General features: G+C 36.8%; 1 protein-coding gene across 1 annotated transcript in view; it reads right to left on the bottom strand.

The window, feature by feature from the left end:
- The window catches only part of LOC140788232 (ribose-phosphate pyrophosphokinase 4-like), a 37,822-nt gene extending 21,141 nt beyond the window's left edge, over positions 1-16,681 (bottom strand). Inside the window, exon 1 of the mRNA XM_073137409.1 lies at positions 16,147-16,681. Coding sequence (XP_072993510.1) covers positions 16,147-16,538 — 392 coding nt within the window. The 5' untranslated portion in view covers positions 16,539-16,681. The remainder of the gene's footprint in view (positions 1-16,146) is intronic.
- Between the last annotated feature and the right edge of the window lie 4,537 nt (positions 16,682-21,218).

Raw genomic sequence — 21,218 nt, 5'->3', positions numbered from 1 at the left:
GCCCAAACATGTATGACTTTGTCACATAATTACTCCTCAATAGGTATTGACTGGAAGTCTTCTATGTTGGATGAAGTAATTACTTCATGATTGATTTGTTTCTACTAGCTATAACTAATGGTTCTTCCAATATCATTCAAATTGTAACAAGGAAATAAATCGATTTAATTATGCAGCCAAATTTCATCGCCTTTCCATGTGGGCTAATTTACCTTAGAGGGCAACTCAACAAGTTACGAGGTTTCTTGAGAGCATTCATGCGACAATCCATGACCAATCATGCTTCAACCTATCCTCAACCCTACTGGTGTTGTAAAGATGGCTACATCGATAGAGATTAAGCAAGATTTATCATGCTGGAAGACAATGTGCAACAACAAATTCTCTTGTGGCAACCATCATTGCTCCAATATCTAGTGAAGGACGAGCCATGTAAAATGACAACATTCCTCAATTGGCTCCACCAAAGAACACAAATATTAGAACGAGATATAGTCCATTGATTAATGCAATGAAGAACAACTGCACACATGCCAATTATAAACTGGTACCATGCCTACAAAATGCAACCGATATAAAGAATTACAGCATCATCATTCAAATCAATACCATAGAAAACAGACAATCAATCTCACTACTCCTGATGGTTTTCATAGAAGATGAACAATATGAAGTTGATCAAGATGGAGATCGGCTGCATGAAATATGAGGATAAATGTGACAATCCAAAATTTATAAAATAAATAAATAAGAAATTAGACATTTAGTTTACTACGCTACATTTTAGGATTGGGATTAAATCAAATCATTTTTTATATTTATCTATTAGCTGTCTCTTAAAATAATGAAAGAGATTAAAATCCCATCTTATGAGGACTCTATTATTTCTTTTGTACATGTATAAATAAAGAGTAAATTTTAGAGAGAAAGAAACCCGACACAAGAGAGAAAAAAATTGAAATAACAAGCAAATCATACCTGAGAGGGATAGAAAAGGGAGATGAGAAAGAGGGGGAGAGAAGAAAAAAGAGCAGATTTGATATGGAGAGAGAAAAAGAAAGGTAAATCAAAAGAAAATAGTGAAATGCCTTGAAATCCATGCAGATTATGATTAAGAACCAAAAATCGGATTATTTGGGATTAAGCAATCAAGGTATGTTCCCACTCATTTTCTTAAATTTTTATTATTCCAAATAGTAGAGTTGAGTAAAGTATCCCTTTATATTTTTTTTATCATATCCAATTTAATGAGATGAGAAATCTTGGCATGGATAATATTAGCATAGGAGATTAAGGATTCATTATTTGAAACTTTTCATCAAAGAATTGGAAATATCAAGATTATATGTATAGAAAATTTAGTTTATCATGTTTTCAAAATAAAAAGAGATTATGATTGTCTTTATATTTCTAACAAATTATAAATATCTTGACTATATGGAAATTCCAGATTTTGTAAATATGTATTAGTATACTTATTTATAGAAAATAAATAGAAGAGATTTTTATTCAATTGATATGTTTTATTTGCAAAAAATAAAATATAAGATATCTTTATTTATTTTATTTTCATAAAAGGTTATTTATGAGATAAGAATTTTTATGAGATCAAATATTAGATTATTATCTATTCATTTCTACACTTATAAAGAAGAATTGAGATATATATATTTTATAAATACTGATACCTTGTCTTTTGGATAAATCATACATAAATTGTATTTAGAAGAATTGAGAATTCGGATGTTAGAGGAATTATGATATCTGAAATTTAGAGTGACGATGGAAAAATTATGATATTTGAAACTTAAAATGAATCAGTATAAATAAATATCAATAAAAGCAAGGTTCAGAATCCAAACTTTTGAAAAGTTAAGTTTAGAGAAAGGATTCATAGAATATAATGTTACAACGTGCTGTCAAATGACTTTGACAGGATTAGGAAAAAGATTCTTAGATTTTCATCCATAATGACTAATCTTATTCAATGACTAGCAAAAAGGTTGATGAGGCACTGTAGAGATACCTACTGTGATCCTAATGAGATATTTATCAAGTTCGATGGGTTTCCATGATAATACGCTTTTAACATATCTCAATTCTATTGTTACATTGATTTATTCACATGAGATATCATGAATGTCTTATAATTCAACTTAGCATGTATTGCATTTTGAAAGGAAGATAAGAATGTTTTTTTTAAGATGGATTATGTATATCGTTATGATTCATTTTTCGTTATTATATATATCATGTGTTGATTTTTGTCATTAGACAATTCCTAATAGAGTGGGTTACTTGTTGGGCATCTAGCTCAACATGTCATTTTGCAACAACAAAAAAATTCACGAAGCCAATTAAAAAAGACTCTAAAGACAACGTATTACCGTTGTGTCAACCACCTTTTAGAATCTGATCATCGTTTGGATTTTTGTGTTTCTCCAAATTTTAGTCTAAAGATTTGCGACCATCATGTTCCCAAGTCGTCATGTTCCCAAATTGGAGCATGACAATTAAAATATTTCTCTAGTGGTTCAAAAGTTAATTTACACTAACAAAATTCCTCCTTAACAGTAGCATAATATTTCAAAGCAAGGAGCATTGAACCAAATGGGTTTATGATGTCATCACTACTAGAGGTACCAATGAAAATGTATCATAGCTAATGGTTGATAAGTTGAATATATCTACTCAAGATCATCTTGACCATTCCTCCATAAGATGAAATCAAAAATGTTGGAAAAACAAAAATGACCAAAAAAATGTTTTATAACTCTCTCCACTAGCCAAGTCTATAAAGATTGGGCCCTCTTTGATATGGTCAACATGGATGCTTCTTCTATGCTCCTTGATCGTCTATGGGAGTTTGATATCAACTCTATTTATTTGTTTTACGAGAAAATATGTACTTTCTACAAGGATGAAGAGAAATTTATCCTTGACACCTATGGGTAAGAGGAACATGCAACACCCATATCAAAGATGAAGGAACTTGCTCTTTTATTCAGTTACAGAGAGCATGAGTGTAAGAACCAGAAAAAAAAAATTTAGGGGTTGAGAGAGGAGGGTGCACGTGCACCTCTCCCTCTCTGGCACGCGACAAAGCGCAACGGAAGATCTCACCAAATCCAATTCGGATTCGGGATCTTTGCTCTATAAATTAAGCCCTAAATTTTTCTCTCCCCTTAATCCCCCTCAACCCCCTTCTCTCTCTTCTTCCTCCCCTCTTTCGCTTTCTTCTTCCTCACCGTCGGAGTCACGCCGTGGAATCGGCCTGCCGGAGCGCCAACGGAGACCACCACGTGACTCCTTGGTAAGCCTTCTCCCACCCCTCAAATTTAATTAAAGTTTAATAGGGTAAAACGAAAATATATAATTTGAGTTCTTCAGCTTCACCGGCAAATCAGGCCGGCCGGTGACTTTGGGTCGCTGCCGCTCCTTCTAGAAGCGTCTTGCCATTGGCCTCGTGCCGTGGGCGTTCACCGTTGGAGCCCTCGTGGCTCCGGTCGCCGTCTGCCATGAAATCGATCGCCGTTCGCGGGTTCTCCTCCACCTCGCGAGGATGGCAGCACCGTGTGGGTGTTGGGGAGCTAAAGGTGCGGCCGGCAAACCGTCGCCGCGGTGGCCGCCGGCATCTTCCTCTCTTTTTTCCTCTCTTCGACTTGGAGAATACAGACTCGGGCAACCCAAGTCTGGCCTTCTCCCATTAAGTTGTTGGATTCGGGTCGGGTTGGATCCGAATCCAAGGAACCTGACCCGGTTTCATTAGTTAATTGGATTGGTCCTTGGGCCCAATCCATTTAAGTGTTGGTTGGGTAGGCTGCGGGCCAACTGTAACCCAGCAGCCCAACTAATTTTGGCTTATTTTGGCCCAAATTATTAATTTTTGAGTTAAATTGTAGAAAATTTTTAATATTTTTTTAATTAAAAATGTTATGGTTATTTATTATTAAAAGTAGTGATTTTTAGCACGTGAGCTAGGGATTTGAGATTCAGTTGTCTTGTCTAGACTCAGGTGAGTGGGTTCACTCACATATTTATTTTATTATATTTCGTACCTTTGTCAGACCATATAAATTTTCTGTATACAAATTTATTTATTTCATCCATACGTGCAAAAATTTAATTATTAAATTTTCTGTGTGCATTTAATCATTATACTCAGTGCATCACCATACTTTGTGCAAATATTGAAATTAGTGAAAAAAAAAGACTAGTATTGATATGACTTAGAGAACAGTCCCGGTATAAATCGCTTGCGATTTTCCGTAGTAACTCAAGTCTATCTGGAAGTCCAGGAGAAAGTCTTAAATCAGATCACTGCGGTGACTTTCTTAGGTGACTCTGGCGGGGTTAGGGATCAGTCCTAGGATATATGAGAAATTTCTAAGTGACTCTAACTTCTCTCAACGGTTAGTGAAAAATACAGAATGTGTTGATCACATAGTGATACTATCTGATGACCCAAACCGGATCAGCTATAAATAAAAGTCCCGAGCGTCATCTTGAGGTGACTTCTAGTTGATGTGGATCAACAGAGTTTAGACCCATTGAGACATATGACAGGATAAATATTAAAAAGATGTTAATATATTGAAACTGTGCAAAGTTACAAGTTGTGACTCTCTATTATTTTCATTGTCATTATTTAAAGGGCATGTCTAATGCAAATTATTTTGTATACTGTTGATTTTAGTTTTTTTGAAATTACTTAGTTTTCGAGTGGATTTCACTCACTGAGCTATAGTTGTTGGCTCATGGATTTTTTTTATTCATTATCTATCTCAGGTAATAGTCAGCGGGGCGACTTAGGATCCACCTGTTTACTTTTCCGCTCTTTTGGATTTTATGCTTTAGATTAGAAGATAAATTTATTTCGTTTATAGACTCAAAAAAAAATATCATTGTTTTATCTTTATTGCAATTAGTTTTAAATTAATTAAAGTAGATCTTTATTTTATTTATTTATTTTTGTCATCGAACACATAGAAAGTATTATTAAGGCTTCGTGCATCTCAAGCATATTGAGATGCATGGCCGATCATGATTCCTATTTCGAGTCGTGACAATGAGTCAAAGGAAAGTAAAAGATCTTAACCTTGATAATGTGTGGGGTATATCCAATTACGAGATTTTGCCTATTTGAGGAAATTCTATTACTCATATCATAACCTCAGTGAAATCTTACAAAATCTACCACATTACTTATGGGCATTACATGTTTCAAGATATTGCAAGGCCAAATGGAGGATTTATTGCTTAAGACATGCCAGAAAGCAACTCTCCTGATAGCACTAACTTGGCTTCTCCCCTTTCAAACCTGTCCAAGCTGAGCTACTAAAAGATGCAAGGAAAAATAAGACCTCCGCCCCAATTTTATTTTTTCTCCTAACTTTAGATAAGTAACACAAGTAAAAGATTTACGCTGAATATGAATTACTGACTTAGAGATCACACATCTCATAAAAGAACAACTTCCAGTGGTGTGGTAAGGTACAACAAATTTGATCCCAAGAAGATTGGTTTTTTAGAAATACTAGGCAAGACAAATGAAATGCCTACAATAAATGATTAGTCTTACGAACAGCAATGAGATTTTGAAGACATCCAACATGGAGTTGTCTGAGATATCCTTTAGAAGCAAGTACATCGGCAGACCCAAGGATTAGACATTATGAAGCACAGGGAACTAATGTAGCATCAAAAGAGACCTAATTCATATAGGTTTCCTAGGTTTACCTAATGCTCATAGATTTTCTAGGCTTTCCTAATTCTCATAGCTTTCATGGTTGTGAGATTACTTCCTATTTCCCAAAGAATTACTAGTTGTACGATTATTTTGTTCTTCCTGCTTTTTCTTCCTAATTTCCTAAGGATTGCTACTTGTAGTTAATTATCTAATTCCAAAACAGTTTTCTATTTCATGATGCTTACTAATCTCTTAGTTTCCTACTAATTATCAATTTATTGACCAGGTGGTTTCCTAGTTTCTTTAGAACTTAATTTATTACATTTGCTCTACTTAAGCACAGAAGTAGTACCATGGAAGCATTCTCTTTTGACAAAATAAACTATTGATTCTGGGAAGTTTTTCTTTATCTTCTCACTTATTTGACATTGATCACAAAAATTTTATTTTTCTTCTTCTTCACTGCACTATTTTCTCTCTTTTCCTCCACTTTTGCTGTTATTTTTTGTCTCACTTTAAAAAACAAAGAAATTCTGCCAATACGACCGATACAGCCAAAATTGGCTGATCCCAAACAGAAACCGAACACTACACTAGTTTCAGATCAAGATTGGGATCAGTTATGGCCAATCTGACTCGGGATCGTCCGATTTTGGGAACCATGTTAACAACTCAATAGGCAACATATAGTATTCAAGTGAGAGATGACTAAAAATTTATTGATTATGAGAATTAGAGGATAGCATGTAAAATACCTTGAGAATAATATATACAAAAACAATGTCATCCGGAGAACATAAGGAAGCAAAACCTACTAATGAGGAAGAGCCAAAAACCAATATGATCATAACAAGTCATAACACACTAGAGTACCTATTTTGGCTTGAGTTTGCACCCACTATAACCTTGGACACTAGTCAAGGCAGCTATAGCACATGATTTGTCCGGAAGGTTTGAGAAACACCATGATGATTGCCACAAAATATTTTTAGGAAAATATTTTCTTTCAAAACAGTAGACCCTTATGGCTGAAACTGTTCTCTATGAAAGAATTCTACCTTATGCCAACCTACAATGCATTTTGAGTCTAGTATCCTACATTTTAAAATTGCTAACTTCTCCAAATTTCCTTCCTTTACACATTTAACTTATTAGACCATTGGCACATGTTATTTACTTGGTGGATCAGATATATTATCACGGAACTTATCTGCATGAGCTAGCTAGTGCATGAATTGCATTACTCTCTACCTTATTGTAAAAAGATACTCTTTGCAGCACGAAAAGCTTATCACTGCCATAATTAGTTGTTACATCTTCTGTTTTAATGGCTTAGCCATGTTGGCAGTGGGCCAGGTCAAAGGGCAATAAGGTCATGTAACTATTAGCAAGAATAAGCTTAATAGTTGAGTATTTATGTTCTTTTTCTTATGGTATCAAGTGTAGTAGGCTAAGGGAGTTATCTGTTCCTAGTTTGTTGGAGAATTGGTTGTAAAATCTTTTATTATAATCACACAAATAATAGAAGGAGACCATCTCCAGATTTCATTCAAAAATTGCTTTGGATTTCTAGATTGAGACCATGTGGAGTCTCCATAATTCCAGTCCACTTTCTCTAAGTATTTTTATCCACTATTGTCCATCATTCTCCTTCGGTTTCGAAATAGGGAAGTCTAAATCACAGTCTAGTAAGGCCCTAGATTATACACCAATTTGGTATCAGGGCTGGAGGATGGATGAAAGGGTGGATTATCTCAAGACTTTTTTGTTCAATCTATGACGAACAATTTGAGGCAACTAAAAGAGCAATTGGAAGAGGTTGTTCAAAAGCTTTTGCATAAGGAGCAGCCTACTTTGAACGTCCACGAGAATTATGACAGACCAGCTGAAAATCATAGGAGCATTGGAGGTTCACAAAGCACAGGACAACAGAGCATCATAGCACCTAAGCTCGTTAGCTTGATTTCCCATGGCATCATGGCAGACCAAGCTGAATAGTTTTTTCATTTCCAGACTAAACCTGATGCAGATAAAGTGGCACTTACCCTTTTCCACCTCGAGAGGGATGCACAATAGTGGTGCCAAAGGCTATGCCAAGGGGGGTGAGCTGGGAAGGGATACCCCAAAATGGGGTAAGTATCAGTATCCAACAACGTATCGGATACGGATACGGACTGGATACATATCCGATACGTTTTTAAAGTATCCAAAATAAAAATAATTAATTTTTATTTTCGGATACGGGTTGGATACGGCTGGATATGTTGGGGATATGTTAGGTTAACATTTTGGATACAACTTGAGTTTATTAGGTAATCGGGCGGGTTTAATTTTATAAACCCGTTAACTTACTCCGACCCATTTGCATTCCCCCCTCTCTCAAACCAATTCGTGCCCTAGCCCACACCATTCTCCCCTTCTCTCTTGACAGCCACAATGACGCTGTTCTCCCTCTCTCTCAACGAATGATCCAATGATGACGCCTTTCTCCTACTCTCTCGACAAATGAGCTGACAGCGACACCATTCTCCCTCTCTTGGCACTCGACATCAACGAGCCGAGGACAATTGCCAACCTTCCTCTCTCTCTCTCTCTCTCTCTCCCCACGCCAGTATTTCTTCTCCCTTTACTTGTCTATCTTTTTTCCTTCAATTTCTTCTCGATTTTTCCTCAATTTTTTCTCGGTTTCTTTTCTAAATTTTTTTCATCTGATTTCTTCCACTTTTCCCTTCTCAATTTCTATTTTCAGTTTCTTTCCTTAGTTTTTTTTTCTTTTTTTCTTTTTTTTTCTCAATTTTTTCTCCCTTGTTCTCTGAAAAACATTTTCACATAAATTGCCCATATTTTCTTCTCTGAATTTTCCTTCTCCTATATGTTAAATTTTTGTGGAATGGTTAGTAAAACTTCTTTGTTTTATTTCAAAGAAGAAAACCCAACTATATGTTAAATTAGAATGTTAGAATGCTTATCTTAATACTAACAATTAGATTAGTATAGTGTTAGAACTTAGAATTTCTCTGTTTTATCTTTACCACGAATAAATGGCTACTGAAAGTATAAATTTTAATACTAGTATCAAAAAGTAGCACAAATTCTAGAAAGAACCAAGGTTCTAGATTTGCTACGATACAATAAACACTTTCTTGATTCATTCCCATCCAATCAAAAAAGTGTATTTTTTTATTGGATTGATTGATTTCTTGATCAATTGTGAGAGACAAAATATCTTTATTTTGCAATTGGTTTTTTATTTTTTTGTCAGTCTTAGTATTTTTATTGATTTTGGTACCGATATGTCTATCAATCCAGGTCTCAATATCAATATTTTTCCTAAGACAAAAACAGAGAATTCTACAGTCAAAATATTTTCTATCTAGATTTTTATGGGTATAGTGTGGCGGCAGATGATAGTGCCCCACTTTGGAAATATGTAACCAAATTAAAAAAGATAGGAGCAGAAGGGAATACTAGATTTCAGTGCAATTACTACTAGCAAATATATAAAAGATCTTATTAAAGAATGAAGGCTCATGTGATGAAAATTAGTAGATCTAGAATCAAACCATGCCCTAAATTAAATAGTCACCATATTGTGGAGATGAAAAGGATTATGGAGGAAGTTGAGTTAAAAATAAAAAGCTCTATGCCAAAGTCAATACCATTACCAAAGTCAACTCAACATGAAACTTCTAGTATACCCTTTGCAACTTCTTCTATGGACAAAAGAAGAGAAGAAGAACTAGAGAAATAGCTCTTGAGAAGTTATTTAATACGGTTTCTCGTAATCAGTTACATAGTGAAATTGCTAGAATGTTCTACTATGTTGGGTCACCTTTTCATCTTGTTAAGAGCTCATATTATATTAAATCTTATACTTTTATTTAATATGGTTTCTCGTAATCAGTTACATAGTGAAATTGCTAGAATGTTCTACTTTGTTAGGTTACTTTTTCATTTTGCTAAGAGCCCATATTATATTAAGTCTTATACTTTTGCAACTAATAGTCAAATAATAGGTTATTTGCCTCCTATATATAATATGTTGAGAACTATACTTCTCCAACAAAAAGGGGCAAACAATGAGAAGTTATTAAAACCCATTAAGAGCACATGAAGGGAAAAAGGGGTTAGCATTGTGTATGATGGCAGGACAGATGTATAAAGAAGATCTCTTATCAATATTTTAGTAGTTATTGAGAGTGCTCTCATACTTTTGAGAGCTATAAACTATGAGTATAAAGATAAATTATATTATATCTAATTTGATCAGCAAAGTAATTAAAGAAATCAGGGCACAAAATGTGGTACAAGCCATAACTAATAATGCACATGTTTGTAAATCAGTTAGGATGCTTATAAAGGCTCAGTATTCAATATGTTTTGGAGGCCATTCAACTTTGTATTAAATGTGCCTCAAAAAACACTGAGGGGAATGAGCTTATTTTTGCTGTTGAATATCTATTGTGGCAGAAGATATGATGTGCATCAAAAACTTTATCATGCAACACTCTATGCGATTTATTATTTCAATGAATTTGTAAATTTGAAGTTACTTACTATTGTAGATAAATGTTGTCTCAATTATTGTAATGCTGAAGAGATTCAAAACTATCAAATTTGGGCTACAAACGATGATTATTATTGATAAATGAAATACTTATAGAGCGAACGATGTAAGAAAGGCACAATTTGTGAAAGAGAAGGTATTTGACGATATATAGTGGGACAAAATTAAATATCTATTATCTTTTATTGAGCATATTTGTTCAATGTTGAGAATTGCAGCATTTGCTAATATCAACAAACCTTGCATCTATTTGATTTATGAGATATGGAATGATATAATTGAAAGAGTGAAAACAACTATATACGTCTCATGAGACGGAAAAGGAAGTTGAAGAGTCCTCTTTCCTATTAGGTTGTGCATAAAATTATAGTTGATAGATATGATAGAAGCAATACTCCTCTTCAGTGTTTAGCACACTCGTTGAAATCTAAGATAAATCCAATGCTTAAAATTGTATTACATAGTTATTGGTTCATTTTGGTTTATAGTTTTATTAATTTAATTTGTGCACTCTTCTTACTAGGTATTATAACGCAACTTGGTTTAGTGAGGATCCAAATGGCACTCCTCCACAAAGACCTAGAAATTTCTCGTATGAAAAACAAAATAGGTTCTTTCCAAACGAGGATGAGAAGAGAATTATAAATAATGAGTATACAAATTTTTCAACTGCTACAGAGGGTTTTAATAAACATGATTCTATTAAAGATAGAGAGATTCTTGATCCAAAGAAGCGGTGGGTCATTCATGGTGCTTTCACACTTAATCTTCAAAATTTAGCACTCAAATTACATGGGCAACCATGTTCATCATCATGTTGTGAGAGGAATTGGAGCATATATTTATTTATTCACTCAACGAAGAGAAATAAGATCACTTAACAATGACGGAAAGATCTAGTTTTTGTCTATAATAATCTCTTTAGAAGATCGACCGAGTATATAGAAGGGAAGACCAAAATGTAGGATATTAAAGGAGATTCTTTTGATTCATTCAATAGGATGGGTATTCTAAAAATTGTTGACCTCTCGCTTGATGAGCCTGATTTAGAGTCCATCATATCATTGATGAAGGCAACAAGGAGAATGACTTAAATGGAGATGAATGGTTAATGTCATTGCCAATTACACTATTGATTTATGACTACTCTCATTTTAGTGTTATGCAAATTATGAAATGTTGATCATTGATGTAAACTTTAATATTTGGTGGATGTACTTTTGTAAACTTCAGTGGTATCAGCCTGAGTTGCTCATATTGAAAAAAATAATATTTATTATTCTCATTTTGGTGCATTAATTGTTGAATATTGATGTATTCTTTGTCTTATTGTCTTTGATATCTACTACTCTCATTTACGCTAAAAAATGCTTAGCCGAGCCATCACTCGAATTATGCAAATGACGATTACAGACTTGAGGGAGAGATAAGCTAAAGCTAAAGGTTTGTGCTTCAGATGTAATGAAAGATATGTTCCAAGTCACTAGTGTAAAAGATTATTTCTTATTGAGGCTTGCAACAGAGAAGCAGATGGTGATGTCATCATGAAAGATCTGATGTCTCTCTTTTATTCTATTGGCGCTTGGGGCTCCGCTGCTCTCTTTTTTCTCTCTTTGCACTTGGGGCAATGATGCAGCTAGTGAGGAGTAACCAAGCACGTCAATATATGATCAAATTTGGGTTTTTCTATGAACTTTTGGAGAATAGTATGCATTTTTTACCATATGTTACATTAGTTAGCAATATATGAAAGTGTATTTGTACTAGTTTATTTATTGCCATATCCACGCCCTATCCACACCATATCTTTTAAGAATTTACTATATCCTAGTTTCCATATCACTGTATCCCATATCTCGTATTTGTATCCGTCTCCGTGCTTCATTGTTTGTAATTTACCCAATCTTTAATCTAATCTTGTGAATAATAAAAGGAGATCATCTCGAGGCTTCATTCAAAAATTGCTTTGGATACTGAGGCCATCATGAGTCTTCGTGATGTGATCTGGGTCAGACCGGACCACTCGTGGGCATTATGCTCATGGCTTGAGTCACTTAGCTAGATAGAGTTAACTTTAGCACTTAATGTAAGTTATTTTTAGCTTATGTTAGTCGAGTCGATTTAATATTGGACTTAATGTGGTTTGATTAATAATTATGGTTTGTGTTAACCGATTAGCCTCCAATATATAATGTAGAGTGCAATCTGAATTAAGTTTTTTGATGAATAAGATTTTTGACTTAGGCGTTCGAATGCTTGCATCGCGTTCACACATAGAGACACTATTTTGGCTATTCTAATGCGTCATGATGCCGTTTGAACGCCCTTGGCGAAATTCATTATATTAGGGTTATTTTTCTTAGTTGTTCAGTTGCTAGGCTAGCCTCTAAATATATGGAATGTAGTTTTATTATGATTTTGTCAAAAACATTATCATTTTGAATCTATCTTCTCTCCTCCAATCTAAAGTTTATCCCTTCTCGCTCAATCCCTAACCGCACGGCATCTCGCCGCCGATTACTTCTAACCTCTTTCATCCATTGGAACCCTCCCTCCTCTTCGGGGCACCAACACATTCTCCCCTATCATCCTTCACCCTGTAGCACCTTGTGCAAACCCTACCTATAACCCACGTTCTCTCCATCTCCACCTTCACCACTACCACCTGTCATCAACACATCCACCAACTCCAAACCTCAAAGGAAGCGATGACTCAAGTCCTAATGGGCGCACCAAAGAACACGACGGCAACCGAGCTTCCTGCTCGCACCTAAGTTGCACCATCGATGGAACCACCCCTTCATCAAAGGACTATCTCCATCACTCTATGCTAGACCTGAGGAAGACTATGAAAGCTTCATAGGGGGCCAACCTAGAAGCCTCTTGTTGCCCACACCGCAAGAAAGGTGTACCGAACCAACACCTATTTTTCACCGCAACTAAGCACCTATTCCATCTCATCATGAAGATGATGAATGTGCGGACTATGAGGAACTAGCGACCCCTCGATATCATCCTTGGGTTGCAAGATTGAATCCAAGAGAAAGGAGGCCTAATTGACAAGAAAAAGAAGGCGATGTCCGTGCGAGAACCGTTCGCCTTAACTTTTCACCATTCAACGAATGCGATCCGCTCGATTAAGTCTATCAAGCTGAGCAATTCTTCAAGTACTAGAGAACACCTAATGCACAAAAGATGTTGTTAGCATCTTTTCACCTTGAAGACACCGCCATCCGATGGTACCAAGCCACAAATCGAGCTCAGCCTATTTGGATTCAATTTGGGCCCTCTGATTATGAAGACTTCCAAGCTTCCCTCACCAAGCTAACCCAAAAGACTACGGTAAGGGAGTACCAAGAAGAGTTTGAATGTGCAAGCAATCGAATAAAAGGTTGGATGGATTCCCAACTCAAAAGCACGTTCGTGAGTGGCCTTCGACGGGACATCCAAGACAAGATGAAAGCGACCAGACCAGCTACCCTTCTCGATGCTTTCTTCACTGCCCAGGTGATGGAAAAGCTAAGAGAGCTTCAAAGCACATCAAGGAGCACTTGGACAAAACTTAAGGCGAAGGATGCGCATTGGCAGCCCGCAGTTGAACCCATCACGCCGATTGATATATATCGCGTATGCCCAGGTGATGGAAAAGCTAAGAGAACTTCAAAGCACATCAAGGAGCACTTGGACAAAACTTGAGGCGAAGGATGCGCATTAGCAGCCCGCAGTTGAACCCATCACGCCAATTGATATATCGCGTATAGCTAGTATACACCTCATTCCACGGTCGATTCCACAAGTGAGAGGACCTTCTAGAGCCCCTATTTAGTGACGCACATAAGCCCAAGTGGAAGATAGAAGAGCGAGGGGGCTTTGTTTCTATTGTAACAAAAGATACACGTCGAGACACAAATATGCTCGAACAGCAGCAACAATAATGGTGCTAGATGATGTAGATGAAGATGATATTGCTGAACCAGAGAAGAAAGTTTTAGATGAAGAGATTGTTTTTCAAAGACCTCTAAAAAATAGTGAAGAAGTCTAAACCGAAATCTCATTCCATGCTTATGTCGGATCCGCCGCATCGACTACTCTTCAGGTTGATGGTCCCATTAAAGGCCATGTCATGTAGATACTCATCGACATCGGAAAAACCTATAAGTTTGTAGATGAGCAGCTAGTCCAGAGGATGGGCTTGATATCGGAGCCAATCTTAGGCCTCAACGTGATGATTGGAGACAGCACCACCATTCGAGCAAATAGCGTGTACCGACGAGAAACCTTGAAGGTCCAAGAACATGCCTTGGAATTAAACCTTCACCTATTGGCTCTTCAGGGAGTGGATGTCATGTTAGGCACTCAATGGCTCTATGGCTTGGGTCCCGTTACATTTGACTTCAAGAATTAGTTGCTAGAATTCAAGTTTAAAGGGCAACATGTGCGGTGGAATGGAATTCGGCAAAGCATGAGCACCAATTTGCAATAGATGATTGGGCTATCTTATATCGGGTGTCACAAAGACTTATTACAAATGTTAGGGCTACCTAAACCTCCTTAGGCTGAGGGAGGCACTCTAGATTTGCCCCAGTCATGGACAGCTCCATCCGAGACCATGGTGAGCACAACAAAGGGACTCAAAGGACTCGAGTCAAACCAGTGATGCTAGTTCGGACCGATCTGCCCAAACCGAGTCTAGAAAGACTAAAAGACCAACTTATCCACCCATCACTTTGAGATGATTCGGATTAAACCGGACCACCTCGTGGACATTAAGCTCATAGCTTGAGTCACTTATCTAGATAGAGAATTAATTTCAGCACTTAGTTTAAGTTATTTTCAACTTACGTTAGTCGAGGTAGTTTAACATTGGACTTAATGTGGTTTGGTTAATAATTATGGTTTGAAATAACCCAATTACCTTACAATATATAATGTGGATTGCAACCTAAATTAAGGATGTTTTGATGAATAAGGTTTCCTGACTGAGGCATTCTAACACAAAGAGGAAGTGTTCAAACACCTGCATCGCATTCGCACATACAGAGATACTATTTTGGTTGTTCGAACTCTTCGCGAGACGGTTCAAACGCCCTCGACGAGATTGATTGTATTAGGATTAATTTTCTTAGTTGTTTGGTTGCTAGGCTAGCTTCTAAATATATGGAAGGCAGCCTCATTAGGGTTTTATCAAAGAAATTATCATTTTAAATTTATCTTCTCTCCTCTAATCTGAAGTTTCTCCCTCCTCGCTCAATCCCTAGCTGTACGTCACCTTGCTGCCGGATACCTCTAGCCTCTCTCGTCCGTCGAAACCCTCCCTTCTCCTTGGGACACTAACACTTTCTCTCCTCTCTTCCTTCACCCTATATCATCTCGTGCAAACCCTACCTATAACTCACGTCCACTCCATCTCCACCTTCAACACCACCGCTCGTCATCAACACATCTACTAGTTCTTTACCGATTTTTGCCCTAGCTATAATTTGAATTTGCGAAGGGCGTAAATATCAAAATCATAGATCAGGATTACGGAGCGAACCCAGCAGGTTTTGTAATTTTTTGGCTATGAGAGCATCCCTGCACTCAAGCTTGAATCGGTAGCCGAGATCGGGTCATAACACTCCATAGTTCTGGTTCACTTCCTCTAATTTATATCAACCCAGTATTTTCCATTGTTCTCCTTCCCAGTTTCAAAATAGGGAAGTCTAAATCAGAATCTAGTAAGACCCCGGATTACACACCATTAGTTGACTGTTAACAACTTCTTTTTCAAGTGTTCTTCCTTTATACAGCTAATGTTTTCAAATTAAAAGGTTTTTCGAAAATGTATGCACCAGTCTGCATTACCAATAGGAAAAGTATATGAATCTTTGCAACAGAATAAAGGAATTACCTCCAAGAGATGGAGCGGAGCTCAATGGCATCACTCTCCAAGACGATCCGCTCGGCGAGCTCCCTCATCTCCTCGCAGTAGAAGAGCAGCACGTTCTTCTTCGGCCGCTTAGGAGGCAATGCTACCGACGTCACCACCGCCAGTGAAGCCGACGACGTTGCCATATGAGACGAGGGAGATATCTGCGGTACGTGGAGCCGACCTCCACCGCCGGTGCTCTCTTGGAAGAAGTCCAAGCTAGTGAGCTCCGATCGGATCCCTGCCCCCTTCCCCCTCGGGACGAGTGGAACAAATCGAGCTCGGAAGGATTGAGGCTTCGAGAGTACCTTGGGTTTAGGTTTAGGGTTAGGTTCAGGGTTGAGGGAGTGGAAAGAGGGGTAAGCGGAGGCCATCTGATCTCTTCCCCGTCTCTATTTTCGCCGTCGGGGGTACGCTGCCAACTTCCTCGCTCGGCCTCCCCAGGGCGGTATTCAATCTCGTCACGTACTACGCACGTGATCGGCAGCGCTGACAGACAAGGAAGAGAGGGCTTCCGGGGGTGGGGCAGTTTACCGACGAAAATAGTGCTACAGTAATTTTATTTTCCGAATTAGATCACTGTTTAAACTAGTTTTTAAATTAGTACTGAAAATCATTTCTCCAACAGCAATTATTATCCGTATAACCAACTAACTCCCACTTCTAAGTAATTGGCTAAAGTGATTAATGAATCGCTCCATAAGAAAAAGAAAGTGATTCAAAAATCAACATTTTGCACATAGGCGATGTGGCTCATAAATAGTTTTATAGGAACGTGATTCATGAGTCTCAACAATCGCTCTCTCAAAAAGTCTCAACACCTCTTCCTTACGGTCCTTGTGTGTTGTCAGCCGATTACCAACAAGTGCGGCATTCCTTCTCTCTCTCTCACGGCATTTTGTTCCCTCTATCTCAGTGTAAGCTTTCTCTCGCACTCATGGCATTTCCTCCTCTCTCTCTTTCTCTCTCCTCTCTCTCTCTCTCTCTCTCTCTCTCTCTCTCTCTATATATATATATATATATATATATATGAGAGTGATTTTAGTGCAGGGTTTAAGGTTTATTCTCATCTTGATTCAGTTTTATATACTTAATTTGGCTTGGGATATAATTTGGCTTGAGCCCATCTTTTTAGACATGCAACTCATTATTGGCTTTAATGTCTTCTCTTAGATCCTTTTTGTCTTAATTTTGATATTATTATTTCTGTCAATAGTTGAAACTTTCTTTGTAAGGTCCCTTGTAAAGCTGAGGCACCTAAGGAAAATGATGTTAAATCTTGTCTAAACTAATTGACAACCCTCCAAATGATTAACAACACTGATCATATAATTCTACCAAATTGTTTTCTATCTACGTTTTGGTCCTTTCCTTGAGTTCTTAGCTTTTTATTTTCTTGCTGATTATTTACTTTTTCAAATAATCTTGGTCCTTGAATGAAACCATGACATACTTTTTTGTTCACTTTGTATGTTAATCGTCTAAAATCTACATGTGTACAAATGGGGAGAGGATGAGTATCCTTTTGGGTTGCATGATGTTGTTAGGTTGAAACTTGATAATAAGGCTGCAACAAGTTGATTTTCGGACCTATGGTTCGACTAAGAATTATGTAGTAAAACAATAGTGAATAGGTAAGATAAATCATTTCCATGGTTCGACCAAGAATTATTTGTTAACCATTTCCATCTTATTCTTGTTACCTTGATGATCAAATAATCTTTAGGGTGAAAGTTATCTTCCAACAAGAGAAGGATGCATTAAATCTATAACCCTTTAGCATTGGTGGTTCTCGGTGAAAAGCTTTTTGTTGATTATATTATGGTAGGATTGATAGGTTATATTTTGAACAATAAATTATTCTCGATGCTAGGATTGCACTAAAGATTCTAAGAAAAATGGAACAATTCTTTTATAATTGGGATTGTTCATATGATGATGTATTTCAATTCTAACTGACCAGTGAAGTAGTTTCAACTATCAATATGTTATGCCAAGCCAAATTTCATTTATTTAATAAATTCTGATATTTTAGGAAGTCATTGTAGTTCTTCAATTAAATATTTGGCAATTTTTGTCATTATTTTTTATACAGATTATGGTTTCGAAATCAATGTCTATCGCTTGTTATTATAGTGGCTTAATTATGAGAGGGCTCAATAGTGTTAAATATGATGGGGAATAAAAAGACTTGTTAGAGTAGATAGGAGATCAACATATGAGGAATTATTGGATAAAATTTGATACTTACCGAACTAAGTAGGGATGATGAAACTTGGAATTGCATTGTAAGATATGCAATCTTGGTTGTGAGTTCGATACTATGCCGATTGTTGATGACGAAAGTGTAGATGCAATGCTTGATTTACTTGAACAAAGTGGTGGTTTGGTGGAATTATTTATAAAGTCTACTCCAAATAATAGAGTGCATGGTGGTTTGATGGAATTCACTACTTTGCATTGATATGAACCGAGCGTCTACTATCCGATCAAGCTCGGATGTAGGAAAGCAGTTTGCGCAATTGAAAGAAAATAATCACAAAATATTATATCCTAGAGAGAAAATTACGACACCAGTGGTGGTCGATCTGCAACTTCCTGATCTACAATTTTAGTATTCACACATCTATAAATTATGGCTGCAGTTGGGACAAAAATACACAAAAAGTGGGGTGAAGATGGAGATGACGGTTGATGGTGATGGTGATGGTGATGATGGGGTAAGGGATGAAAATGGTGATAGGATATGTGGCTCGTGGTGTTAAGGGGATAAGGATGAGGGGGGAGAAGTAAGTTGGTCAAGATCCCAAGGAGGAGGGAAGACTCGACAGTCGAGGGGGATTAGAGGTCACCGGCGTCGAGATGGCACATGGCTAGGGCTTGAATGAAGAGGGAGAAGAATTAGGGCAAAGAGGAAATGAAGGAATAGAAAAATCAATATTCATTCCTCATCCTCCTTTAGGTTGCTATTAACATCTCAAGAGGCTAACCTAACAAGCCAAAATAATAAATAATAACTCTAGAAACAATAAATTCTCTTGTTCGAATAGGGTCGAGTTCATTCGAACGCGTAATTCGCGTTCACTATCAATGCGAATGTATGAAAGCGTTCGCACGCGGGCATTCTAACGGGATCGAGTGTGTTCGAACGCACAAAATGCGTTTTCACAAACACGACATATAGAATCCTTATTTTTATTAAGGAAACAACTAAAATAAAATAAAAATAGACTCCCATAGGTTGTATCTATGCTCGAGGTAACTCAGTGTGGTCCGAGTCACATCATGCACACACAATCTAATGAACAAGTGATATCTCAACCATCATATATGAATTTTCATGAATAATATTATGCCAACCTAAGTTAACCAAGTATCAACCTAGTGATATTTGAAGCACCAGCTGATCTAAATTATCAAGAAGGATATTATGCAGGTCCAAGTCACTCAAGTTTTAATAATATGAGCCTTGGGATATTGCAACTGTGATAAGCTCTGATACCAGATTGATGGGTTTTTGTACCAAAAGATAGGTTATGAAATAATTCTTTCAAGATCTGGATGTATTATAGGAATTAGTCTGCGCAACCCTGGGAAAATATTCGTCAGATATTCTCTTTTAGTTAGAAACTTACTAAACTAATTGAATTAGATTCATAACTTCCTGATCTACAACTTTTGTATTTACGCCCTTCGCAGATTCGAACTGCTATGGGGATGAAAATATGGAATAATGTGGGTGATGGTGGTGGTGACGGATGGAGTGGATGTTAGGGTTATATATGGGTATGGAGATGAAGGTGGATTGTGGATGTGATTAAGGGATATAGACGAAGAGAACGAAGTGGTCGAGATCCCAAAGAAGAGGGGTGGCTCGATAGTTGAGAGAGATTAGAAGTTAGAAGAAACCTTGCCAATAGTAGAGGTGGAAGGATGGTGAAGAGGGAGAAATGAGATTAGGGTAGATAGATGATAAAGAGGCAAGAAATCAATATTCCAATAGTATAATGAATTTGGCTGTCATCAACATATATATAGAGGCTAGCCAACAAGTCCTAAAATAATAAGTAACTCTAATTCTAGAGGATTCCCACCGATCGCGTTCGAATCTTGAGAACCAACCAACGATTCACGCCTAACATCACTACTACCATGAGTGCGAGTCTTGAGATAACAAACTTACGCACTGTGTAGGTTTCATCACCATCAAGGTATTTTTGATGTTATCACTACACGTTCTTTACGAAGTACAGAAAGAGGTGAACATGACCAAAGAGTTAATCTGAGTAACAAAACTTGCACTTGTGGAAAATGAAGACAATATCGATATCCTTGCATGCATGTAATTGCCGCTTGCAAGTTTATTTAACTTGACTGGATGCAATTTATTGATAAGATATACACAATTGAAACATATATGAACAAGTGGGGGATCTGAGCTTACATCACTTAGCGATCAAGGTTATTGGCCCGAGTATGATGGTCCAATTTGTTACCTAATCTATTAATGAAACATATTCATAAAGGGCGGCCAAAATCGACAAGGATTCATAATGAGATGGATGAAAGGAAAGGGTGTCAAACAATCACATGTGGGCGTTGCAAACAACAAGGCCATAATCGACGAACTTGTCATGTTACGAATGAAGAGTTAAACACAGACATTATTTTAAATGTAATAATCTTGCATTTTCGTAAATATTTAGCATGTTTACTATCTTATGTGTCATGTTACTTTTTTTTTATGTCATGATCTTTAGCATACTTATGAATGCAATTTTATGTAGTTGTGAGCGCATGGGTGCACGTGAGGATCCAAGCACTATAAATGGATCTGTTTTAAGGTTGCAGAAACAACATAGATCTGAAGCTATTTGGAGAGGTGAGGTAAGAGTTATCTTTACCCTCTCTCTCATATTTACGTAATAAATTAAAAAAAATTATTGTATATTATGACTACCATAAAATTCTATATAATTTTGTTGCCTCTCATTGAGCTGTCTATGTCCTTAATCCAAAAGATGCTCATTCTTTTTAAACTTTTTATTAGATGA

This window comes from Typha latifolia, chromosome 1, assembly GCF_019914945.1.
Source record: "Typha latifolia isolate L0001 chromosome 1, TyphaL0001v2, whole genome shotgun sequence".
Classification (NCBI taxonomy): domain Eukaryota; kingdom Viridiplantae; phylum Streptophyta; class Magnoliopsida; order Poales; family Typhaceae; genus Typha; species Typha latifolia.
This window is presented reverse-complemented; position numbering and strand designations above follow the sequence as displayed.